The 26,798-nt window shown below is 42.1% G+C and overlaps 1 protein-coding gene across 1 annotated transcript in view; it reads left to right on the top strand.

The window, feature by feature from the left end:
- ZDHHC17 (zinc finger DHHC-type palmitoyltransferase 17) overlaps positions 1–26,798 on the top strand; it is a 67,306-nt gene that overhangs the window by 11,852 nt on the left and 28,656 nt on the right. The window contains exons 3-8 of the mRNA XM_056846516.1: positions 8,297–8,400; positions 16,091–16,213; positions 17,174–17,251; positions 20,817–20,961; positions 23,557–23,621; positions 24,896–25,058. Of these exons, the coding sequence (XP_056702494.1) occupies positions 8,297–8,400; positions 16,091–16,213; positions 17,174–17,251; positions 20,817–20,961; positions 23,557–23,621; positions 24,896–25,058 (678 nt within the window). The remainder of the gene's footprint in view (positions 1–8,296; positions 8,401–16,090; positions 16,214–17,173; positions 17,252–20,816; positions 20,962–23,556; positions 23,622–24,895; positions 25,059–26,798) is intronic.

A 26,798-nucleotide genomic window follows, 5' to 3' on the forward strand; every position in this document is an offset into this window, starting at 1 on the left:
CATCAATGTGCTGGAGCTAAGAGCTGTGAGGTTGGCTCTTCTATTCTTCTCTGCGGACATTTGCAATCACCACGTCCTGGTCAGGATGGACAATACAACTACCAAGGCCCACCTGAACAAACGGGGGCACAAGATCAATGGCGTTACATCAGGAAGCAGTCAAACTGTTCCGGTGGGCCCAGTTCAAGGTTCTGTCAATCCGAGCGGAACACATAAAGGGCACCCTCAATGTGGAAGCCGACTGGCTGAGCAGGCAGCAAGTAAACGAAGGAGAGTGGTCCTTAGACCAGGACTCCTTTCGTCTCATCATTCAAGAATTTGGTCTTCCAGAGGTCGATTTGTTCGCCTCGTCAGACAATTCCAAACTTCCAAGGTTTTTCTCGAGATATTTCCACCCAGACGCAGAGAGAATCGATGCTCTTCTCAGTCCTTGGCCAAAGACTCTTTTGTACTCCTTCCCGCCTCTGCCAATTATTCCGAAGGTCCTTCGCAAGATCCAGATGGAAAAAGCCAATGTACTCCTAGTGGCGCCTTTTTGGCCTCGCCGGCCATGGTTTGTCACTCTATGAAGGCTAGCAGTTCAAGAACCATGGAGAATACCAAGGGCCTCTACGCCAAGGGCCTCTAGTCCACCCAGACCCTCATTGGTTCTGTTTGACCGTCTGGCACTTGAAAGGATGAGCCTTGTCAAACTGGGTTACCCTTCAGAGGTCGTGAACACCATCCTTGAGGCACACAGACCCGCAACCCGTCGCATATATTCCGCATCGTGGAAGGCGTTTGTCAGATGGGCACGTAGAAAGAAATTTGACCCTCTTCATCCAGGAGCTAACAACATCCTGGGGTTCTTACAGGAGGGAGTGAGATTAAACTTGGCAGTTTCTACCTTACGGAGACAGGTTGCGGCCATAGCAACAGTTGTTCCAATGGTAGACGGCGTGGCGTTATCCAAGCATCGGCATATCGCCTCCTTTCTGAAGGGAGTATCTCAGACTCGACCTCCTACCGTGCACCGATTCCCTACCTGGAACCTTAACATCGTTCTTAAGGCCCTAACGAAGGAACCTTTCGAGCCCCTTCGGACAGTACCTCTAAAGTTCCTTAGGATGAAAGTTCTATTCCTCGTAGCCATCACGTCGGCTCGTCGAGTTTCAGAATTGCAAGCCCTGTCCATTCGTCAGGGTCTATGCATTATTCATAGGGATAAGGTGGTATTAAGACCAGACCCTACCTTTATCCCCAAGGTTAACTCTTCTTTTCATTGCGGTCAGGTAATTTCCTTACCATCGTTCTGTCCTAAACCATCTTGTCCAAAGGAACGATCTTGGCACTCTCTGGACCTATGTAGAGCCTTGCGCATCTTCATTGATAGAACATCAGACCTGAGAAAGACGGACTTTTTGTTTATTAACATCTCCAATCCTAACAAGGGTCTCAGAATGTCAGCGGCATCCATTAGTTATGCCTTAAAGTCAACAATAGCTGAGGCTTATAAGGCTCTTCCACTGGGAATTACGGCTCATTCGCTTCGCAGCGCCTCTACAACAGCGGCGTTTGACAAGCAGTCTCCTGTTGATGAAATTTGCCGCGCAGCCACGTGGTCAAACGTATCAACATTCATCAAGCATTACAAGATCAGTACATGGTCATCTGCACAGGCGGCCTTCGGCCGCAGGGTCTTACAGCACGTTGTGGAGGAGAACGCATGACCCACCCTGAAGGGAGCTCTTATAGGTCCCACAGCTACAAGATGCCTGAGCCTCAGAGGAGAATGGAGCCTTGACTACTTACCGTGAGGGCTCCTTCTCTTCTGAGGCGGAGGGCATCTTGCCCACCCGGCCGAAGAGTCCAGACAACGTGCTATTGATCATACCTTCAGAAGACAATCAGTTCAGACCTAATTCCGGTCCCAATTCCTGTCTGTCATGTTATAGGAATGTTCCTTCCTGTGTTCATTGGTTAAGGTTACGTTTTGTTCCGTTATACCTCGTTTTGTTCCTGTCTAAGAGCTAGGCAAGCCTGTGACTGAGGTTCAGTGGGTTAGTGTCCCGATAGGGGGCAGCAGGAAATCAGTTTGGTCCTGCCTCCCCAGATAGGGCGTGGACAATAACCCACAGCTACAAGATGCCCTCTGCCTCAGAAGAGAAGGAGCCCTCACGGTAAGTAGTCAAGGCTCCATTCTAGAGACTGCTATAAAGAGTATGGCTTCACCTTTTTTAAAAGATACTGTTGAAATATATATAACCTTTTTATTACAGGTGGATAAGAGCTGGCAGATACATAGGTAAATTTGTATCTGTTCTATTCTTGCAGTTACAAGGTAACTACAAAGGCTTTTCTGATAGGCAATAGATGGGAGTCAGACCAAGGATCAAAATGGAATAGGAGAAAGAGGAAACCTAGAAGAGTTGCAAAGAAAACAAAATAGTTCTGATAATCATTATTATTATTATAATTGTTACCACTTATTTATTTGCCATAATGCATAGTAGTATCTTCTGATATGTACTAATACAAAAAGTCTGACACTTCAGAAATGTAGAAATTTCATGACGAATTTAAGAAGGCAAAAAGTTTGTTTTAATTCCTTAAAAGCAAATAGAGCAAAATTAAGCAAATCTTTGACAGCGCATTCCTGAGCCTTAAGGGCAAAAGCCCTTAGGAGGCTAGGAAGGCGTTGTGCCGGCATTCTGGCCCCCCGCACCGGCGTCTGGGCTACTTATGGCAGCGTTAGTGGCCCAAATGCCAGCGGGAAGGCCCGGACACTGGTCTCCGGGGGCTGCCCCGGCAGCACCACTCAGGGAAGCCAATGGGGCCTTCCTATGGAATGGCCTACCTGAAGAGGTGAGGAAGGCTCCCACACTTTTGCCTTTCGACAAACTGTGTAAAACGGAACTGTTCAGAAGGGCAATTTTAGCAAGGAATAGGACTGCATTATAAGATAATGATTCAGGAAAACGTTTCAGCAGAGAGAATAGGACTGTGGAGTATAATAATATGTATTATCCGTTGCTGTTTGGTATGTGTGTCTTCCTTTTACTGCATTGAATTTTCCACTTACATAATATTATTTCCTGCATTATTTAACGTGTTTAATACATGTGCTTTGTATCTGTTTTCTGTAATCCTAGTTCTATTACACATTATTTATTAGATGTCCCCTCATCCTATTGATTGCACAGACTTGCGTTATGTAATCTACTTTGAGTCTCAGTGAGAAAGGCGGATTATAAATATAATAATAAATTAACATGTTATTTTAAATTTAGTATGAATAAGTTTATAAATCAGGTTAACATTGAAAGAAGAATCTGCAATCCAGTAGAGTCAATGGAAAACATATCCCATTGACTTTAAAAGGCGAGTATTTCAGCCTTAACAAATCAAAGTCAGCTAATCAGAGTAGTCCAGTTTGGTATTTATTTATTTTTCTATAAACAGTGATTTATACCTCATCAGCTGTTCATAAAATCACATGATCTTTTTGACCTCCAATACTGTGTTTGGATTAAAGGCTCTAATCATGCTTCCGTCTATTCCTTTGTTATGTAAAAACTGTATGAGCATATTGGAGAATACGTGGGATTAATCAATTAGTTAAATGATTGACTTTTGCTGAATGAAGTTCCCCCATTGTTGTATTTCAGTTTGAGGATATTTTTGAATGGCTGGAGCAATGATCTTTGGTGTGCTATTTGTTTTACTACAGTTGTTTTGATATTGTACTTACTCAATTTCTGCAGTTAGAATTTTTTAGTTGCATTGTCTTCATTTAAAAAAGATTCAACAAACATATACAGTAGAACATGTTGCTTCAGTCTATGTATTCTCTCTCAGTTGCCGTGTAAACGTAATTGACCATTCTGATTTGATGGTTTTTTGGAGGGCTACTCTGGAGATCTTATGTTTTTAAGTGCCCAGGGTGGGTTTTTTAAAAAGTAGAAAATCACTTCTCTAGTGATATGACTGAACAGTATCTTTGTGTGTGTTTCAAAGTGCACCCTGTATTTATCAATAGTGGCTGGAATCAAAAGCATTATTCTAGTAATATGCTCATAATGGGATTTTTTACTTTTTCCTCTTTGAATTTTCTCTTTGAGTGTCAAGGTCCAATCTCATGTCTGTACTAATTTGGGAAGTCCATTCAATTCAAAACTAATTTACCACATCTCATGAGGTAGAGGGGGAGGGTCTTTGTTAAGGATGATTTTGGTAGTCGGAGCAGCCCAATATGGTAACTGAAAACTGGAGGTAAGCGTATGGGGGTGGGGGAGGAAGCAAGGTAATTTTGGCTGGGGAAACAGGTGTGGGGATATGGGAATGCTATGTGAGGGTGAGAGCTTATGAGAAAGAAACAGTGAGTGAGTGGTGTGCGAGCAGCCATATGGAGTAAAATGGGGGAACAAGGAGGAAAAAAAGATTGGGAGGGTGGATAACAAGAGAGAGGAAGTAGTGGACAAAGAAGGATGAGGAAGACAGCTAAAGAAACTGAGGGGGTGGTTGAGTGAGTGGGGTGAACAGGGAAAACTGAGTGTGTGAGCAGCAAGAGGAATCAGCGAGCAGGACTGGAGAAGGACGCAGAGCCAGATGCAAGAAAGAAAAGGAAAGCAAGGCCCAGATGAAAGGAGAGAAAGCAGAAGCAGAAGGACAGACAAGAATCTATTGGTAGAAAGGAAGATTGGGCAGGCTATTAAGCAAGACAACAAGGAAAAAGAGGAAGTGAACATGTCAGAGGGGAAGAAAATGGAACCAGAGCAGTGGGAGGGAAGAAATTCAAGCAAGCAGAAACAAAGCAAGAGGGGAAGAAGTACGGGGGGCAGTGTGGGCCCCCACAGTTGCTAGGTCCTCTCCAGTGAGTCCCCACAGTCGCCAGCTCATATATATTAATTTGACAAAAGGGCAGCCAGGAAGATACCCTAAACAGATTTGCTGTGAAGTATGTAAGCAAATTAGATTATCAGCATTTTACAGTATTCTGTGGAAATTACAATGGTAATATTCTGCACCTCATATTCAAACCATGAGGACTATAATGGGCTTCTAATATGTCACACTTATAAATAGTTTAAATTACAACACATAGTAAGATTTTGGAGCAAAAATACAGCAGTTCCAGACTAATCCTCACAAAGGAGCTGCATTGACACATTTAGGCCAGGGGAAATGTTCTGTTGCCACACACTGCGTTGGCTTCAGTATTTACATTATACCAGAAACTGAGGGAGTAGTAGAGAGATGGATAAAAAGGTAATAAATTGCTATGTGCTAGATCTTCTGGTGCTCCACCATTCCACCACAAAGATCAGCTTGTTAGGAGAGATCTGTGCAGAGTGAAAAGGTCATTTCTCCTTTGAATCTTTTAACTGGAGAAAGCCTGAGGATCCAGCTTATTTTCTTCCCTGTGCAAAGCTAGTGCTCTTAGAGTGCTAACCTTTAAGTATTTGTATAGATAATATGCAGTCAGTTTTATTTTATTTTTAATTTATGTAGTTATATATGTTCTTACAAAGAGTGGACAAGATGATGAAGACAGTAATAAAGTCACAGTAATTCCCTTAAAACAATAACTACTTAAAACACATTAAAAAGAATAGTGGTGATATCGTAGCTTGTACATTTTTGTAGCATAAGATTACTAGCAAAATAAATTGTTTCTAGTAAGCTTTTTATTAAATGCATATACTACTGTGACTAAATAGGCCCTCTAGCTGGCAGTTAACAACGGCAGAACAATCATCCCAATAAATGATGAATTAATAACAACATAAAACTACTGGGAACCCACAAGGACTTGTGGGAGACATCTCATTCTGCCTTCCCCCACTATTTCCTCTTTCCTTTTCCTGAAAGTGGGGGTGAAGACTTGGGAGGAATTGGGAGGGGCTTCCCAGACCATACTCTGAAGCTCTAATCTTCATACTACACTGGCTTTCATATGGTGGATGCTGTTGAACAGTGGGTGGTTGGGCTTTAAAGAATCTATAAGCGAGGCCAGAGTGGGGATTGGACATTCTTTCGTCCAGAAAGCATTCCCCCCTTTCACCCCATAGTCAGCACATACCCTTCTCCCATGACCTTCCTAAAAAGAAAGGTGTTTGCCATCCCTGCCTGGTAAGGTTCTCCAGAATGGACATTCCACAATATAAGGTGAAGTGGTTAAGAGTGGTGGTTTGGAGCGGTGGAGTCTGATCTGGAGAACCTGGTTTGATTCCCCACTCCTCCATATGAGCGATGGAGGCTAATCTGGTGAACTAGATTTGTTTCCCCACTCCTACACACGAAGCCAGCTGGGTGGCCTTGGGCAAGTCATTCTCTCTCAGCCTCACCTACCTCACAGGGTGTCTGTTGTGGGGAGGGAAAGGGAAGGCGATTGTAAGCCGGTTTGATTCTGCCTTAAGTGGTAGAGAAAGTCGGCATATAAAAACCAACTCTTCTCCTCATCCTCCTCATCATTATCTTTTTTTTTAACTTTTGAAAGATCAAAATAAGTCCTTGAAGTATTTGAGTCCCACCATGGGTGTCTAAATCAATAACTTTTTGATTGAATTAGTTGGTTTAATAGTCAGGTTGACTGCTATCAGAATTTTGATGTTAGCAATACTTTTGGCTTGCTGACACTTAATATCTAGCTAATGTAACTATCCCTTCTCAACCAGGCAAGTTAAGCACTTCCTTGGCTATTCTGAAAGTGATATCTACAAAACCATTTTTTCATAGTATATCTTATTAAAGCAGGACATGTAAGTTAGTTTTAAGTATACATGAGATGTTTTTCTGTTATCTGTCACCCCCCACTTATTTTCTTTTGTTCCTCTGATTTTGCTATAATGTGTGAGGAAGTCTCAGAAGATGGAGCGTGCAGAATAATAGTAGATTGTATCATCTTTGATCTGAATTTAATTGAATGGGGGAAGGAAAGAGTACACTGAGTAGAGTCACTGCAATTTGTTGGCTATATCTTTAGGATGTGGATTAAAGATAGTTACTTAGTTGGCACAGTTCTCTTCGCTTGCTCTAAGTAGGGTTTAAACACTTCACACTTAGGCTTTACATAGATTTTGCTTTTCTAAGGTCTACAGTATGTTTTAAAAGGAGAGGGGTTTTTTTTGGCAGATATTTGATTCGCCAATCACTAATGTTACTAACAGGTACTCAGCAGCAGTGCAGCTAGAGTTTTCACTGGCACATGCATGCTAAAGCTATGGTTGTTGAGTCTTCTTGTATGAATTGTCCTCTTTCTAATGCTTGTAAGCTTTCATTAAGGATGGTTAATAGAATTCATTGAAGTATTTTTGAATATTGGTCTTCTGAAATCACAGCCTTTTCTTCTTATTTGAAGCTGATTTTGATTCCCTATTCTGTTGAAAACTTGTTTCATATTAAAAAAAAACCTTGGACATAGGCCTAACATGCATGATGTGATGAATTAATTAATTAACTGGTTGTCTGGCTGGATTTACATCTTGATTTTTCAAAAAATAATCTCCCCTAGGCTTAAAATCTGAAACATGGAAAGGGAGTGAAGGAAAAAGTTAAGAAGATCAAGTTCGACAAAATGTGTTATAAAAACATGTTGGGAGGGACCTACAAGGACTCACACGGAAGGAGAAATCCCATTCTTTCCACCTCCTACCAGGTTGATCCCAGACTGATCTTGCCTTAATGAAAGCAGTGGAACTTTTCTATGGTTGATGCTGCTTTGGCTGATGAGAGTGGTCAGAGGGTCTTTTTGACTCTTCCCTTAAGAAGTTCAGTGTCTGACTGTTAAGTACATACTCCCTTCCTCATAATCATAGTTAAGAATCTGTGAACATTCCCCCTGTGGAGGGAAATCACTTTCCTGCAGCAGTGCGGGCCCCTGGAAATTATCTGCTGAGGGGACCCTCATAAATTAAATGCAAAGGAGGCTGCAGTAAGGAAGGGAAATCAAGTGAAGCTGTGCACCCACCTCCTTGTGCAAATAGGGAGTTTATATAACGAGAGCCAGGATGTTTAAAATAGTAGTGCCTGTTCCTTGCACATTGTTTGTTTTCTGCAGTTCTGTAACTCAGCTAAATTTAAGCCTATTTTCTGTTTGTCAACATTTGCAGGCAGTTTCTATATATACTTTGTTTACTATCTCTAGTTATTGCCACAGCTATTTAAATATTGATGGCTAAAATTGAGAAATAAGCATAGGTGTGCTCAAATATTTTGTTTAACTTAAAATAACAGATTCCCAAGTGGTATTTTCTCAGAGAAGTTTTAAGATTAATCTGGATATTTTTTCCTGACACCACTTGCATATGTTTTGTAGGAAATCAAGCCCCCAGCCCATTATAACCATGGATACAGTGAAACTCTTGGACGCAAAAGTCACATTGATGATTATAGCACTTGGGATATCGTCAAAGCTACACAGTAAGTTGATTTAATTGGCACAAATTGTTGTTCAATATAGAAACCATCTATAAAATATGAAAATGTCTGCTCGTTGCATGACTATTCTGAACTGATGCCTTCATGAAAAAACGGAAAAAGTTGATTGGTTATTTCAATTTAGGAGTGAAAGCACAAATATAAAAACAATGGTAAAAGTTGGTTCTTGTAAGTTATCCGGGCTGTGTGACCGTGGTCTTGGTATTTTCTTTCCTGACATTTTGCCAGCAGCTGTGGCAGGCATCTTCAGAGGAGTAACACTGAAGGACAGTGTCTCTCAGTGTCAAGTGTGTAGGAAGAGTAATATATAGTCAGAAAGGGGGGGTTTGAGCTGAATCATTGTCCTGCAAAAAGTATCAAAGGTAATGTGCTAATCATTGTCCTGTAAGTATCAAGATAATGTGCTAATGAGGGTGTGGTATGTTAATATAAGGCTTGGCTTCCTGTCCTGAAAACCTCCAGACTAACAAAGACTACATTCTCGCTCTGGGAGAGGAGGCCATCTTAAGAGTGGGTGTTTCCTCTTCCTCTAGTTCCGGGAGGCAGGACCTAAACTTTTAAGTGCCTATCTCTGGAGGAAACGCCCCCGCCCTTTCCAGTCTTGTTCCTGCCTCGTCCGGGAAGAGCAGTGTAGCCACAGCTCTCTACCTTGAGCTATTCTATTTTCACTTATTCTATTTCTATTTTCTATCTCTACCTAGTTTTAATCTATTTAAAAAAAAAAAAATCTGTCCTTCTATATCTCTATCTCTCCCCTTTTAGTGTTAGTCAGAGGCGGGGCAGGGGAAAGTTTTCCTTCCCGCCAAAACAAGATGGCGACCGATCGTCTTGATAATTACATCTCTGAGGGAGATTTGGACCCGGGTCTACTCCAGGCAATGCCGGTCGCCCGGGATCCGCCTACTGACAATCACTCCGGTGATTTACTAGGCAAATCAAAGAAAGCGGCAAACAAGCGTAAGAGAGGAAATTCTCATTCAGGCAGCGCAAAACGCCTCCTCTCTGCAGCTCGCGCCCGCGCGTCGGCGGCTGCAGCGGTTAAAACCGCAAAGGGGACAGAGAAAGAAAAATCCTCCGGATCCAGGCACGGCCGGGGAAAAACAGCGGCTTCGGCCGTTATCCCCTCTACCAGCAAACATGCTAATGATCAGGCCGTAGGCGTCTCGCCAGCAGAAAAGCCTGGTCCGGCCGAGTCTGCAGCCGCGTCTGAAGCCGGTAAAGTACTTTCCCCCCCCCTTCCGTCTCAGTCTGCCGCAAGTGAGATTGCTCTCCTCAGGGCAGAGCTCGCGTCTATAATTAAGGACGCATTTGCAGAGGGGCTGCGAGCGGTTCAGCTTCCTTCCCCGACCCCTTCTGTTTCTGGCATGCAAATGCAAATTCCTAGGGACAATGACCAGGTGGGGGATGGGGAGCAGACAGGTCAAAATACTTTGCAAGGGAAGGGCAGTTGGCCCACTAAGGCAGCTCTAAAAGCTAATGCTCCTTCTCAGCCACAGCAATCTGAGCAGGTTGCCTCCCCCTTCTCCTCTGATAACGAGGTTTCTGATAGAGAGGAGGGTGAATTCTCTGAAGGAGAAGACCCTTCACCCCAACCTGCCAAACAAGGCTGAAGATTTTCAACCTTTTTAAACTAAAGTCCTGGCTGCTTTAGACCTTAATGAAGACTCAACCCCCTCTCAAGACAATAAAAAAGGTGCAAAAGAATTTTTCCATATGCATAACATCTCTGACAGAGTGGTTCCTGTACCAGATTATTTTTTGTCTTTGTTACAGGGGGAATGGGAAAGACCAATGGGGGGAAAGCAGTTTCCACCAGTTACTAAAAAACTATATAATGTGGCCACTAATGCTTCTGAGTTACTCAAACTCCCTCTAGTGGAAAGCCCCATTACTGCATTACATTCTTCTGATGCAGTCACAGAAGAAGGCCTAGTTTCTATAAAAGACCCAGTTGATAGGAAAACTGAACTGGCCTGTAAAAAAGCCCATGAAGCCTCAGCCCTGGCTATTGGCTCTTCCATTACGTCTGCTTTAGTGTCCAGGGCAGCTATAGTCTGGACTAGGAAGTTGTCCAAGCTTATTCCTGAAGAAGATAGAAGTGCTATGGAGGGAGTTTCCAGAATCCTGCGGGCAGTATCCTTTCTAGCAGACTCTACACTAGATACTATGTGCTTCTCAGCACGGGCCCTAGCTACCGCAACTGCAGCTAGGCGGGCCTTATGGTTACGTCCATGGCAAACCGAACACAGATCTAAATCTGTACTGATGGGATATCCCTACCAGGGCAAGAAATTGTTCGGAGAAAAATTAGACGAGATATTAGTGGAGTCAAAAGATAAGAAGAAGTATCTTCCAAGAAGTCTACGTAAGGAATCAAAGGGATTCTCTACTTCTACTTCCTTTCGTCCATTTCACCCATACTCAAGATACAGACCTGATCAGAGGAGAGGCCAGTGGAGCTATAGCAGGGGTTCCTTTCGCAGAGGAGGGCGCTTCTCTAGGAACTCCAGAACTAACAACTTTCAAAGTGACAGAGGGGAAAAGCCCTTTCGTCAAACAAGACAGTGACGCCAAATGCGATCCAGTAGGGGGCAGGCTCAGCCTGTTCCACAACCAATGGTCCCTCTCCCATCCGGACCACTGGGTTCTACAGATTGTCTTACACGGTTACCAGATCCAATTTTCCAAAATTCCAAGAGATCGACTGGTAGTGTCCCCTGTGTCCCGTCAACCGGACAAAAGACTCAGAACTCTAACAGCCATACAACATCTGTTGGAGATAAAGGCAATAGAATATGTGGCCCCATCGGAACAATTGTTGGGCATATATTCCGTATTCTTTACAGTGCCAAAAAGAGACGGGGGATGGCGGGCCATCCTCGATCTAAAATACCTAAACAAGCATGTAACATACAGAAGATTCAGGATGGAGACGCTGCACTCCATATCGGAAGCACTAAGACCAGGAGACTTCCTTACCTCGGTAGATTTAACCGAGGCGTATCTGCACATTGCCATTCATCCAGACCACAGGCGATTTCTGAGGTTTCTCCACAATGGACACCACTTTCAATTCAAAGCCCTCCCCTTCGGTTTGGGGTCAGCCCCACGGGTCTTTACCAAGGTTCTGGTGACCTTGGTAGCGCTAGCACGTCAAGAGGGCGTAAGAATCCATCCTTACTTAGACGACATTCTAATCTGTTCATCGTCAAAGACTCAAAGCGCTCGACACACAAGCATCGTACTCAAACTTTTGAAAGACCACGGCTTTTTAGTAAACCAGAAGAAAAGTCATCTTCAACCAACTCAACACATACGTCATCTGGGTGTATATATCGACACCGTCGCCAACACCTTTGTCTTACCCCCAGACAAGATTCGCAAAATTTGCAGCTTGGCCAAATCAACAATGCAAGCTACCACGGTTCGTCTCATGACCCTGGCGAAGTTGCAGGGTCTAATGATATCCTGTATTCCGGCGGTGCAGTGGGCCCGTCTACACTCCAGGCCTCTTCAGTGGTTCTTAAAGATCTATCAAAAAGACATATTGGTCAAGAAGAACAAATCCCTGCTTCTTTCTACAGCGACAAGACACAGCCTCAAGTGGTGGACCATTCCAGAAAATCTTCAAAAAGGGGTCCCATACATACGACAAGCACCAGTCCAGGTATTCACGGATGCATCTCTCACAGGTTGGGGAGCCATTCTGAACGGTCATCCAGCACAGGGCACCTGGTCAACTCAAGAACAACAGATGAACATCAACGTCCTAGAACTCCGTGCAATTTATTATGCCCTCCTGCACTTCAAACGTCATCTATCAGGCACAGATCTACTGGTGAGAACGGACAATGTGGCAGCCAAAGCTCACCTCAACAAGCAGGGGGGCTCACGGTCTTCTGCTCTTCACAAAGAAGCCCTGAGAATCCTGTCCTGGGCGGAGACCAACCTGTGTTCCATAACAGCGGAACACATTCAGGGAGTGCTCAACGTAGACACAGACTGGCTCAGCAGGCAAAATCTCAACGAAGCAGAGTGGTCTCTGAACCAGGAAGTCTTTCAGCTCCTCACGAATCGGTGTGGCATGCCCCTAGTAGATCTCTTCGCGTCAAACAAAAACCATCAGCTGCCACGGTATTACACCAGGTATGTCCAGAAGGGAGCGGAACAGACAGACGCACTCACGGCACCATGGCCAGCGGGACTGCTATATGCCTTTCCACCGTTCCCACTCCTTCCCAGGGTCCTCAGACGAATCAATCTGCTTCAGGCCACAGTCATTCTTGTGGCTCCTTACTGGCCGCGTCGCCCATGGTTTCCCACTCTGCTAGAGATATCCATCCTACAATCTGTATGCTATAAGCATTTCAGCAATGAGATAGGCGCCATCTCATGCTCTACTTTCCCGATGGACAAAGCTATGGCGAAATGGGTCTTACCGGTCTCCCATCTCGGGATAAAGTAATTCCTATCATCTTATGCGGCTTATGTGAATGAACTATATATCTTGGCACAACGTACTTCAATCCTGAAGAAGTTCATTCATTTTGAAATCCACTCCGGATTTTCATGTTTGCTCTGGAGAGCTGCCTGCCTCCACACTACAGCCGCCTTGCTAATTGCATATGTTCTGTAAATGTTACAGAGAGTCGGGTTGAATTGCTAGTTATTATTATTATTACATAGATAAAAGGATTTTCTGTACATACACAGTGTGCTTTCAGTGCTTCACTTTGTTTGTTTAACTTCCTACTTAAGCACGAGGTGTTTGCTTTAAATATTCACAGGCATATAGAGCGGCAAAAATTCCAGTACCTTCTGGCTTGACAGCTCACTCAGTCAGAAGCGCTGCCACGTCAGCGGCCTTCGACCGCAGAGCTCCTATAGAGGAGATTTGTAAGGCCGCCACGTGGTCCTCAATCTCCACATTCGTGAGGCATTACAAGCTTAACCTGTATGCCTCAGCTGATGCCGCCTTTGGCAGGCGGGTTCTTCAAAGCGTTCTCCAAGACGTCTGATCCCACCCGGGCAGGGACAGCTCTTTTAAGTCCCACTCTTAAGATGGCCTCCTCTCCCAGAGCGAGAAAGAGCCTTGGTTACTCACCGTGAAGGCTTCTTCTGCTCTGGGATACGGAGGCCATCTTGCCCGCCCAGACGTCTAAGTAAAATTAGGAGGATGCTGTTCAATTGAATTCTCACAAATTGGATTCTCTAAAATAATTTGGCTCAGTAAAATAATATAATTCGAATCACAAGTTGAGTTTACTAATGGTAGTTTTTTATTAATAGGGTTGTAGTCAAACTTACAGTTGTCTTAAGCATTCTACTTTATCTTTCTACTGTTTTTTCTTACTGATGTTCAATTTTAACTGTTTGTGCTCCTTGCTCGGAAAGTTTTTAGACTGAAAAGGGCGGGGGCGTTTCCTCCAGAGATAGGCACTTAAAAGTTTAGGTCCTGCCTCCCGGAACTAGAGGAAGAGGAAACACCCACTCTTAAGATGGCCTCCGTATCCCAGAGCAGAAGAAGCCTTCACGGTGAGTAACCAAGGCTCTGTCCACAATAGCCATGCAGATTAGCTTTGGATTTCACACATTAACAGATCACTTCAGGATACAATGGTTCCATATTAACATACCACACCCTCATTAGCACATTATCTTGAGTGTTTTTGTATACAAGTGAAGATCATCAGAATTTTGCAAATGTGCTGCTACCTCTAGATCAAGAATTGTCTTCCCAATTTAAAAAAAAATACTGTGTATTTAATTTTTTGGCAAAAGAAGAGTTACAATAGTGGAAACTCACTTTACTACCAGAAAGGTGAGAAGATTGTCAATGAAATTTATAAGATGTATTAAGTAATCAGAAGCCTCCTTTGGATTATTTAAAAGCATGGTCAAAACAGTTTTCCATTACGAATGAATATAAGGCAACTATTAAAAAAACTGAAGTTGTTCTGATAGCATAATTGGGTTTTCCTTTTTGATTTTACCCCTTTCTTGTATTTCAGATTATGATTTCTAACTCCTTAATGGGCCTACTACAGATATTTTAAAAAACAAACACATTATTATTCTTAGCGAGTAAACAGAATGAATGATAAAATCTGTCTAAGGTAATTGCTTATGTTTTGGACATTATTTGGATGACTTACAAAAAACTAAAAATAGTATGAACAAGTGAATACACTGTTAAATGTGTAGAAAAGCTGGGACTAAAGCCAGAGTTTTTAAAAAGCTATGAAAGGCATGCCATGCTGAAGTAACTTTCACTTCCCAGACTTTGGCCCTGTTATTAGTTTTTGCTTCACAAAATTAACAGTCAAGTGGAATTTCACATGGTGCTTCTTGAACCATATTGAATGAAAAAAAAATAAGATTCACAAATGGTATTGATGGGACAATAACACTGAACTATTTCACCCTAAGATACTGTAGAAAAAGATGATACCTAGGTTTGCTCTGAAAGTTATTCTTGAAAGCTGCTGAGAAATGTATATAGAGTGGCTAATTTTCCTTATGGATTCTGAGGGAAAGTCATTTTATATTTAAAAGCCTGGAAATGATCACCACCTAATGGTCTGAACAAGCGTTGTAACATTTCTAATACTAGGCCAGTGTGTTATTTCTGGAAAAGCAGAAAAGTGATGATATAGTTTAAAATGTATGGCTTATTGTCCATAAAGTTTTGTTATTTTCTTGCTTTAAATGGTGAACATTAAACATGCATGTTTTACTCAGAAAGGAAAAAGCCTTTGTCAAAGCAGCTGTGGATGTGGTGTGGAGTCATACAAGACTTTTCTGTGATAATTCAGCATGCTTAGAGTAGTCATATATCCAGGTGAAGAGTCTTTCCCTTTACTTTCTTTGTGTTTTTATTACTTTGGGCTTCTGATATATCATATGAATGTGCAGCCAAGGGATAAAAATGTAGCTGCAGGTATTTGTATAATATTTGGAAATAATTAAAAAGGACATGTTTGGAGGTTTCATAATGCTCATTGTGCTTATCAGAATAATCCAGTCTGACCAATAGTTTTACCCTGCTATGATAAATGAATACATATTTCAGATCAATACTTAACTTTGTTTATAAATCATTCAAAATGGTAAGTCTTAGTGTAGTTGATTGTGTGGAACTGACTTGAAGCCCTTGGATTAAGGACAGGATATGGAAGAAGGTGTGATGTAAACAAGGGCTAGAGAGCCGTGGAGTATATGCTCATCATAAGCCAGCTACAGCAGGGGAAGCAAGGAAAGAGGCCTCTGTTGAGTCATGTGGTGAAATCTCCCTGATTGCTTTCGGAGGGAAAGGCTTGGATTACAAGCAGAGTCACGCTAGAGGGAGGTAACTTCCCCACTTCTCTCACTAGTCTTGCGTTGCCACTAAAAGTGTGCTCCTGCATGTCAATGGATGTGAAAGAGTGCTGTGAGGACCAAATTAGGAGTCTGCAGCAGGAGGGGACAGTTGGCAAAAAATCTCCTTCCTTTTCTTCACAGATGGAAAAGTTGTTCTATCACAGGAGCTGTCGCTACACAAGCAGAATGGCACCTTAGGATCTAGGCTAATGCCTACAGTAAAGGAGACCCTGTAATCCAAAGCAGGATTCAGCATGTGTGACTTATTAATCTGAAGTAATGGAGATGCCTTGTGTTTTTTTCCCCCTTCAAGGTACGGAATATATGAACGTTGTCGAGAGTTGGTAGAAGCAGGCTATGATGTACGGCAACCAGATAAAGAAAATGTTACGCTTCTACATTGGGCTGCAATCAACAACAGATTAGACTTAGTGAAGTAAGTGAATATCTGACTTCGTTTGGTATCCACTCTGACACCATATCATGTATTTTGTGTGTGTATGCATCCATGTGCAAACATGTATTAGTAGAGCCACAGCATGCGTGTGCAAACATATATCGGTAGAGCCACATTATGATAGGATAGCAGAACACGTTACAGTTTTATAATTTAAAGACTTTTACACTACTGACTTGATGGTTTTCGTGTCACTCCTCTAATTTGGTTGGGAAGAATTGAAAAAAATGCAAGCCATTGTAACTTACAGATTTTTGATAGTCATTTTATTGATAACATTTATTTGTATTTTTCTCCGGTTTCTTGTGATTTCATAACCACCAAAGCTTTCTAATCACCAAATTGATACTGATTTGAGATCATCTACTGGAACCATGTTCAGTATTGCAGTGTACAAGTGTTATGCAATAATTTCTATACCAAAAGAATAGCATTATACATTCTTATAAATCCAAACATTATATAATTTTTAAGTGATTCATTCAGTCAAGTGAATTGTATATGATTGTTTTGAAAAAGTTCATATTATCACAGTTTCCCAAAGTCAAAATGCCCTATGTGAATGTTGATGTAAACATTCAGTTAATGTATTTGGAACACACATACCCCTCCAATTTAGTTGTATGAGGGGATGTGCAGCTTTGCCTTCGGTGCTTGGTGTTGCTTTTACTTTCTTTGTCTCCCACCCATATGTGAAACTGCTTGTTGTTGCATCTTCTTTGTTTGCTGCTCTCTTTTCCTTCTCCTGAGGCGGGCTTCCTGGAGGCACCTGGTTGGCCACTGTGTGGACAGACTGCTGGACTTGATGGACCTTGGTCCAGTATGGCCTTTCTTATGTTCTTATGAGGCTTGGATCCTCTGTAGCTCAGGCTCTTCTCCATCACCCAGAGAAAATATATGAAGATACCACAGTTAACTAACTCCATTTTTGAATTGCAGGTACTACATATCAAAAGGTGCTATCGTTGATCAGCTGGGAGGGGATCTAAATTCCACACCGCTTCATTGGGCGACAAGGTGAGGAAAGAATGGAATGTGTTACCTTCAGCTGTACACTAGAGGGAAGTGGTTGCTGATTTTCATACTTGTTTTAGAGAAAGCTCACTCATTAGTGCAAGAAAGACTTAACTTGTTCATCAGGCACTATTCAGTAGAGGAGGCTAATTTTATCCAAGAATTCTTGAGGATCCTGGTTTAAGGACTACCTTTCATCCAAGTTCACCAATCTGTCTACCTTCTGCAAAGGTGGACAACTTGGTCTCAAACACATCACCAGTACATTGTTCCAGGGCTGCTAGGAGCCACCATGGGCCCCAGGACAAAGATTCCATCTGGGCCTCAACATAAGATCCTGATCCAAACTAAATATCATAACAAAACAAATCACTTGGCTGACTATTACCATACATCTATAATAATCCACACATCCATCTGTCTGTCCATTTGTGGCAGGCATAACTCATCAGAAACTAGGAACCTCAAAATTGGCCTTCCGCTTCAGAATGATTGTGGGAGTTTCGAGGCCAAAAATGAAAGGAATCAGAATATCCTGGCCCAAGCTATTTTCAGACCCCGCACCCATGTAATTTGTCATGGAAGCTACGTTCTAATGTCCAATCCTCATTTATTATCACTAAGACAGATTAATATTCTGTTACCATGCTTGTAAAGGGTAGGGGCAGGGGGAAAGCAACCTTTTACTACTTTGATAGATTATGGGGAAATGTTAACTCCCTTCTGTTCTTAATCTTAACAAAGGTTTGTTGCTATACTACTGTTAAATATGTTCCAAATTGCCTACCAGGATGGATGTGAAGGAGTTGAGACCAATACTGCAAAATGGAGGGGGGGTTAGAAATGGGGATAGAGGAATGGCAGATCATGAAAGAAAGAGAACAAAACAAAGGAAGAGAGTTACATAAATTAATGAAGAGACAACAAAGTGTTGTTGTTTTTTTTAATTTTGCTGCCACACACTAACAGGGCTGCCCCTTTGCAAAATCTGGCTGTGCAGACAACACTGGAGCTGGGTGGAACTAAAGGAAGAGGGAAACAAACCGCTGGAGAAAACAACCTTATTCAAAGGCCGCATCCTGGCAATGACAAGTTTGTCCTGGCTGGTCTTGCCTTGCTCCAGTGCTGACAAAAAATATTAAACTTGCTAGCTTTGTGTATAAAATAGCATGATCAAACTATGAAAAATAACTTGCACAAGGAATACTGAAATTGCTTCTAAGAAGGTCCCCCGCTTCTTTTATATAGGTTTGGATTTGTTCACATGGTAAAAAGGAAACTCAGTTATATATCTGCTACGGTCATTAGAAGGAACCAGCCTGAGACAGCCTATCTTGTGCACAGATTTTGGGGTACTGTAAAACATGCAGTAAATTGTCAATTGGTCATTGTGTTATTGACTGGCACCAAAATGTTCAGCTGTCTCTGTGACAGCTGGATAAAGGCGGGTCATTTTGTTAGTCCTGTCAGCAGCCTTTGACATGGTTGATCATGACCCTTTGGACCACTGCCTTGCCGACATGGGGATCTGGGTCACAGCCCACTAATGGTTGCACTCCTTCATCCAAGGTTGGGGACAAAGGGGAGGTGGTGTCGCAGCAGCACCCTTTGGTGTATGGGGTGCCTCAAGGAGAGACCTCTTCCCTATGTTGTTTAATATCTATATGCGCCCCTTGCCCAGCTGGTTTGGAATTTTGGGCTGGGGTGTCATCAGTACGCTGATGACACCCAGCTTTACCTGTTGATGGATGGCCATCCAGACTCCGCCCAAGACACACTGGCTGGGTGCTTGGATGCTGTGACTGGATGGTTGAAAAAAAGTTGAGTAAAGCTAAATCCAGCTAAGACAGAGGTCCTGTGGCTAGGCCGGGGCGGCTTGGGATTGGGGTCCCAGCTCCCAGCTCTGGACAGCATGCAGTTAACATCTGCACCTGCCGTCAAGAGTCTGGGTGTGATCTTGGATGCCTCCTTGTCTATGGAGGCACAGGTCGCAGCTGTGGTCAAGGTGGCTTTTTTCCATCTGCGCCTGGCCCAACAGCTGGTGCCCTATCTCTCCCACCCTGATCTAGCCACAGTGATCCACATGACGGTCACCTCTAGGATAGACTACTGTGGCTCGCTCTATGTAGAGCTGCCCTTGAGATTGACCCAGCAGCTCTAACTGGTACAGAATGCAGTGGCGAGACTCCTTACAGGGGTCTTGCCCCAAGAGCATATACAGCCAGTGCTCCACCAACTGCACTGGCTACTGCTGGATCAGGTTCAAGGTGCTGGTTTTGACCTTTAAAGCCTTACACAGCCTGGGACCTTCCTATCTCCGGGACTGTCTGTCCTGGTATACCCCCCGAAGATCTCTACGGTCATCTGATAATAATCTACTGGTGGTTCCTGGCCCTAAGAGTGTGCGGCTGTCCTCCGGCCTGGTGGAATGCTCTGTCTGGTGACATCAGGACCCTGCGAGACCTTAAAGAGTTCCTCAGGGCCTGCAAGACGGAGCTATTCTGCCAGGCCTATAGTTGAGGGCAGCCGTGGGCATTAGATCTGATGGCCTCCCTACCCCGCCCTTTCCAGATTATATACTACATCAACTGAGGGGCTGGCCTGCTGCCTATCTCAGACAATATGATTGATTGGAATTTAGGTGCCATCTAAGTTTCTTGGGGTTTATTTTAAATTAGGATCTTGTTGTTTTAAATTCAGAAAATAATTTTTAATCTTATTGTTTTAACCTTGGGGTTTATTTTAAGTTAGGATTTTGTTGTATTAAATCCAGAAATTAACTTTTAATCTTATTGTTTTAATATTGTTGATGTGTTTTAAACGATGTTACCTGCCCTGAGCCTGGCTGTGGCTGGGGAGGGCGTGCTACAAATCGCATAAATAAGTAAATAAATAAATAAGAGTATTACGAAGAAAAGAATATCAGGACAAGAAACAAATGAGCTGAAACTGCAGCAAAACAAATTCAGGTTTGTAGCACAAGAAGACCGAGGTGCTTGGCTGTCCATGCACCTGAAATAGGGTTGCTGACATTAAAAAACTGATAAAAATGTTCTGTCTAACGGAGGGCTAATGTGTGGGCATGGACATGGGCAGTTGAAGCTTTTCATGGCATGACATCACCTGGTCTATGAAGTTCCATTAAACATCTATTAATGGGACAAGACATTGGTTCTCCAGGCAGTCGGCAATCGTAATGTAAAAATTCAGTGTTAGGTCCTCCAGGCTGGAAATACCAGGAATAAAATTCTTGTTTGTGACTGGACAGCAGATTAAACTGTCCAAGTAAATAAAAGAATCACATTCTCAAAAACATTCTGAAGAGGAGGTTTTCTGAGATGTGTGTTCAGACATTTTCAGCGACATTGTGGTAAAAGTGAGTTCTTTGTAAAAACAAAATCCATTTTCCTACTAATGAACTAGAAGTATTTATGCTTGGGAGACAGTCTGAGCTGATCTGTGGGGGAAGAGGAAATAGCGGATATAGCCCTGTTCCAGGAGTATGCATCTGTTTAAGGATTTTTTTAATGTAATAAAATATTTTCTGTATCTTGTATTCTCATTTTAGACAGGGTCATTTATCAATGGTTGTACAGCTAATGAAATATGGGGCAGATCCATCTTTAATTGATGGAGAAGGATGCAGTTGTATTCACTTGGCAGCCCAGTTTGGACATACCTCTATTGTTGCGTATCTAATAGCCAAGGGACAGGTAAATGTTCTATTATTTGTACTTTTTAATAGTCATCGTGTTTGCAGACTCTATTTTACTGGGTTGTTCATTGTTCATTGTATACCATAACATTCCAGGACTAGCTAGTAAGCTATTCTTGGTTTCTTTTGTGACATGATTTAAAGCTGTTATTTTCCCCCCTCCCAGCTCTTTTGTCTACTGCCTGCTGTGTATTTGTAAAAATGAAGTGCAGCACCCATAAATTTTCATTTATATTTATTGTTTCATTTACTTAATTTATACCCTGCCTTTCTCCCCAGTGGGGACCCAAAGTGGTTTTACATTTGTAAAGCAACAGATAATTAACATGAAATTCCGTGTTTTATTCCAAGTACATTTAATTGTGTGTCTTGCTTATCTATAGCTGAAAATAGGTATCTTTTTAAAAGTTTTCATTGCTTACTCTCAGGTACTATGCTTTTTAATTCTCAGTATTAATCTGCCCCTTTGCCACAAATGTTGACTGCTGTTGAGGCTAATCAGAGTTCCTGCTTAATCAGGATTCAGAATAACAGTCATGAAGCAGTTGGGGGCCTTACATATCCGCCAGCCCGAAATGGATATGTTCTATTTCATGGTAGATTGCTGTGTAGGCTACAAAATCCCCCAACCTATGTTCTGTTAAATTTTGTATGGATTTAATTGTTTCCTTTCCTTTTATTATTGCACTCCTGTGACCAAAGGTCATGAGCAAAGTCAAAAACAAATACAAGATAAAATTCAAAACAGCAAACATTAAAATACAGCATGGTGAATTAAAACTGATCACTGTAACGCCATGGAGAAACCACAAGTTCTAGAAATTTGGCAACAGAATGCATTATTTCCAGATTGGTGTCTGCTAGCAAAAAAGAGATCACATGGGATTCAACAGGCAACTGATATTTACTCAAAATAGGTGTAATCCAGGGGTCTCTGAGTGGCATCCATTGATCACAGAATAAGATGAGGTGATCTATGGTCTCTGTTACTCCAGATGCGCTGCAGCAGTAGCTGTCAGAATATGGAGTTTTGGTGAAGTGTTCCCTGAGCTCTGCAGTTGTTAGGACATTTAGTCTGCCTAACATTAAAACATGGCTAGGAGTTGTAAGGATGCTAAGATATGGGGGAAGGTCCAATGGGGGAATCCTCACTGCAAAAGTAGAGCATACATGCCTTGCACAGGCCTGTGTGCTGGCATGGTCTAACTCAATAACTCTTTTCCTAACCAACTTTACAACTTCTGAATAGCCCATATCCCTAACTGCAGTGGGAGAGAAACCAAGAAACTCTAATCAATTATCCACACATTTCCCCCATACTTTTCTAAAGGAATCTTCCTTCAGTAAATGTAAAAGATCCTCCTGGGTATTGGGCATATAAAAGAGGGCCTTCAGTCTTAAGTTGAAAGCATCTATCCAGACCCTGGACTCCAATGAGATTTAAGTATTTAAACTGGATCCATTCACAGATTCTCTTCTGTCTGTCTATCTAATCTGCTGTCATCTCACAGCTGATTTATGGGGATCCCGTAGGGTTTTCACGGCAAGAGACATTTCGGAGGTGGTTTGCCATTGCCTGTCTCCACCTCAAGATTCCTTCCATCTGTCACACTAAATTTTACATATTGCAATATGTTCTGACTTTATAAGTACATGAAGGTTTTTGTAGGTATCAGCACATGGCCTCAAGAAGTCTGCACAGGAGATTGGCAGCTTTTACTACTGTTGACACTGATTTTTCAGTAGTCAGAGAATAGTGCAAATGTCCTTAAGTAGAGCCTTGCTCTATATTTCCCAGACCCTTAGAGCTTCTTTGCAGTTTCCAGGACTTCTTTCACTATCTCTACAAACTCAAACTTCCACAATCAATACTGTAAAAATATTATCAAATGTGCAAATAGCACAGATTTACAACTTGAGGCTAGTTTTGGAGTTAGCTCTACTTATTTCTGAAGCATTTATGAAGATTTAATAGTATCTAGATAGTATAGTTAAGCAGGAGGAGCTGATAACGGCTGGAATCTAAAGAATTATTTGAGCTGGGCCTAAGGGCTTGCATATATCTGGTGGATTTTTGAGGGTTTTTTTCCTGTGGGGAAATAAAAGACCCCCAAACCACTTTTCCATTTAAGCAAGTTTTGTTATACGGGACGGAGGTTTGCTGTTCAAGAAGTGGAAATCCAAAGCCTTCTTGGGTACATGAGACTAGCTGCACTTTGGATCCTGCCCAGCATGTTTATTTTATGCCCCTCAAACCTTTCCACAAGATTTTATTATTTGAGCATTGAATAGTATATTGGGCAACTAGTTCATAAAAATGACTGGTTTGTAACAGCAGATGGTGCTGTTGCATATATTACAATCTCTGAGCTTGTATTGTAGTGCTGCATTTAGATTTTTGCAGTGGATGAGAATCTGTTAATAGATTTAAAATATTTCGGTTGACAGCATTTGGGTCACTGCACCAGTGTATCAGATTTTGATAATTCAGTTTGGTTTATTGTCTGCTTCAGACTTCTGCAGATTTCTTCCTCACTGTTCTTTCTTCAGTGCCTTTGACTTGCATGGTTACCTGTTGCTTTTTTTTCATTAGGATGTGGATATGATGGATCAAAATGGAATGACTCCTTTAATGTGGGCAGCTTACAGAACGCACAGGTAATTTTCTTACTCAAAACTGAATGTGCATAAAATTCTTTATAATAGTCAAATAGAATATATATAAAATAGATTTTTATCTGCTGAGTTAATTTATTCTTTTGGTTACTTTAGAGTCAAAGGCTTTATTTCTAAATATTAATGAAAAGGGATTTAATTTATCAGCATCAGGGAATTAATTTCTCAGCATCCTCGTTGTATGAGGAGCGAGATGAAGAGGTGCAGTTCTTTGTGTCACCTTATTGAATATCTTTTCCTTTGTGTTATTACAGTGAGCTGTGCTCAGGCCTCTTCCCTCTCACAGGCAAACACAAAGGAAATCCTCAACATCCCACCTTCCCCATTTTGTATCTGATTTTTTTTAATTAGCGGAAATTGTATTTGAAACTTAGGGATTTTCTGAATCATTAAAATATGTTTTAGACTGAACAATCACCAGTGTTTTGTCTGATTGTGTATTTGTCCAATAAGAAGAACTTTTAAAGATGGCTTTGCACTAATACAGAAGCTACATAATGTTCTGAAGGCAAGCACAATGGCATGGCTTCTGCCACCCGGGTATTTTCTTTTTGTCTCTGTGTTTGTGTCCTAGAAGTAACCTAGCTTGTTCACAAATGTTTCAGGTTGAAAGTATCTCTTGGGCAATTGGAGGGGAAGAGTATTAAGTTATGTGAACTGCTAATGATATCCACACACCCTGCGGGGGGGGGGGTCTTTAACTGCTTCTTTCACTGAAGAAAGAACAGTCTTTAAACTGGCTCTTGGGGCGCGTGGGCTCCACGCTGAGCTGCGCTGGGCGGCTGCTGGGAGGGGCCTCCCGCCCTACAGCTGGCTGGTGGCTTCCTAGCCGACTCCCGGGGGGCGCCGGCTCTGCGCTGGGCTGCCGCGGCCGGGGGTCGGCCATGGCTCCCAGGGCCTCTCGCAGCTTTGCCCTTCTCCCTGGGGGCCGGATTCACACACATTCGCTCCATAAGACGCACAGACATTTCCCCTCACTTTTGAGGAGGAAAAAAGTGTGTCTTATGGAGCGAAAAATACGGTAATCTAGTCTTGGAGGCCAGTGACACATCCTTACACTTCAAAATATTTTCTAGCTCCTTCATGGCTGCCCTTTCCAGTCTCAATCTCCTTCTGATTTCTTGGCTGCAGTCTCCCTTTTGGTTGATGGTGGAGCCAAGGAATAGAAAGTCTTGAACAATTTCAATTTCCTTTAGTGAATATAAATATAATGATATGTCCTTTATTACAGGTCTAGCTTTACTTTTATTTTTCAGCGTGGACCCAACTCGGTTGCTGCTTACTTTTAATGTTTCAGTGAATCTAGGAGACAAGTATCATAAGAATACAGCATTACACTGGGCAGTGCTAGCAGGGAATACTACAGTCATCAGTCTTCTTCTAGAAGCTGGAGCTAATGTTGATGCTCAAAATATCAAGGTAAATTGATTTGTTTTTAGCCAGTGTGAAATTTAGAAATCTTATCCACAGATTCTTTGTTGTAATGAGGTTTGCATTTCTTCCTCACAAATACATGCCTGCTGTCCTTTTCTTTTTCAGTTGTGTGTTCCCCACCTCACTCCTCCGAATAATGTATTTCAGCCCTTACCCTGCCTCCCTACATGTTTCCTGGACTACCCTGTCTTTAGCACCTCTCTTTCCTAGTATTTGTTCCTACTCATATTCCTGCCTCCCCAGCATGTTGGACAGTTCCCAGTTCCTAAAATAATTTGCTCAACTGAGTTATAAATCATGTGTTTAAAATTGTTTCACTAAAATATATATTCCTTACAACTTTCTACTGCCAAGTTCTTCCTTTCACTTCATAGGTTATGAACTAGCTCTGCATAGATTGTATCTTTAAAAATCTGTTCTAGTCTGGAACATCTGTGTTTTCTCCTCAATTGTTGACAAGCAGCAGTTGGTCACAGTGCCTTTCTGCAGACATATTTTTACTTAGAAATCGACATAGTAACAAGAGAAGAAAAGCAATAGTCTGTAGCCATGTGAATTGCCTTGTAATATTTTATTTAGTATTTATTGTAGTATTTATTGGAAGAGTGAATACGATTCAATCAGGTTTACTGTCTTTGAAAGATGAAATCCACAGGAAGAGAAAAAGTCTCACGTTTATTTATCATATGTGTTAAATGTTATAAATATGGGACTGTGGCTCAATGGTAGAGCATCTGTTCTGTGGGTTCATTCCCGGGGATCTCCACTTAAAGGATCAATTTAGGAGGTGATACAAAAGACCTTTGCCTGAAACCCTGGCGAGGCCGACAGGGCCAATGTTTATAGGACAATGGTCTAACTCAATAAAAGTCAGTTTTATGTATTAACTTAGAGAACATAAAGAGGAATGACCTGGCAGTTGACTTGAAATATTCTATTATGTATTATCAGTAAACCAGTACAAATACATGTTGGAAGTCATATGCCTCTGAGCTGGAAATCATTAGGAAACTATTTTCTATGCATGCATTTGCATTACAGGAACTCTAGGGTGTTATAAGCCCATACTGTTTTGTCTTTTTTTTTCTTTTTAAAACAAGAGCCAGGGCAGAGTGAACATTGAATTGTCTCTGTGGTCTGATATTGAATATCAAGTATTACCACATGATTTCATTAGTGTACATGATACTAAATTGCCTAAAGGAAAGAGGTAGTAGGTATCTGCAAGCAGCTTCTGAAGTGTGTCAATTGGTTCTGCCATTGCTGTTTACCTCCCTACCTGTCTGTGTTGCCTGAAATGGCTTGGGAATGGAGCTAGTACTGTAAGAGGAGGACAGGTCCCCTTTGTCGCATGTTTCTTGTCTGTTTTAGTCTGCAGAGAAGCTTCTTCCATGCTTCCTGAAATGGTTCATGATCTCTGGGAGAAAGACCAATTGGAATATGGGGGTAAGAATAGGGTTGTGGTAGGGAGCATTATTACCTTTTAATTCAGAGTCTTGTTCCCAATAGGTTGCTTCCAGACTAAACTGGCAATTTTTACCAGTTCTGCTTTCCCACTGTGGACCCCCCCTCATGTAATGCCTCAACGTCCCCTGCCCCCCTAGGAGCTGCATTTCACAGAGTACAGGTTTCTTCTGTGGGAGGGGGAGGCAGGAAAGTTCCATTCTGCTACTGGAAAATTTAGTCTGGATCCAACCCAAAATTAGTTGCTTACCTAGTTCTTTT

The sequence above is a fragment of the Euleptes europaea genome, chromosome 3 (assembly GCF_029931775.1).
Source record: "Euleptes europaea isolate rEulEur1 chromosome 3, rEulEur1.hap1, whole genome shotgun sequence".
NCBI classification, from domain to species: Eukaryota; Metazoa; Chordata; class Lepidosauria; order Squamata; family Sphaerodactylidae; genus Euleptes; species Euleptes europaea.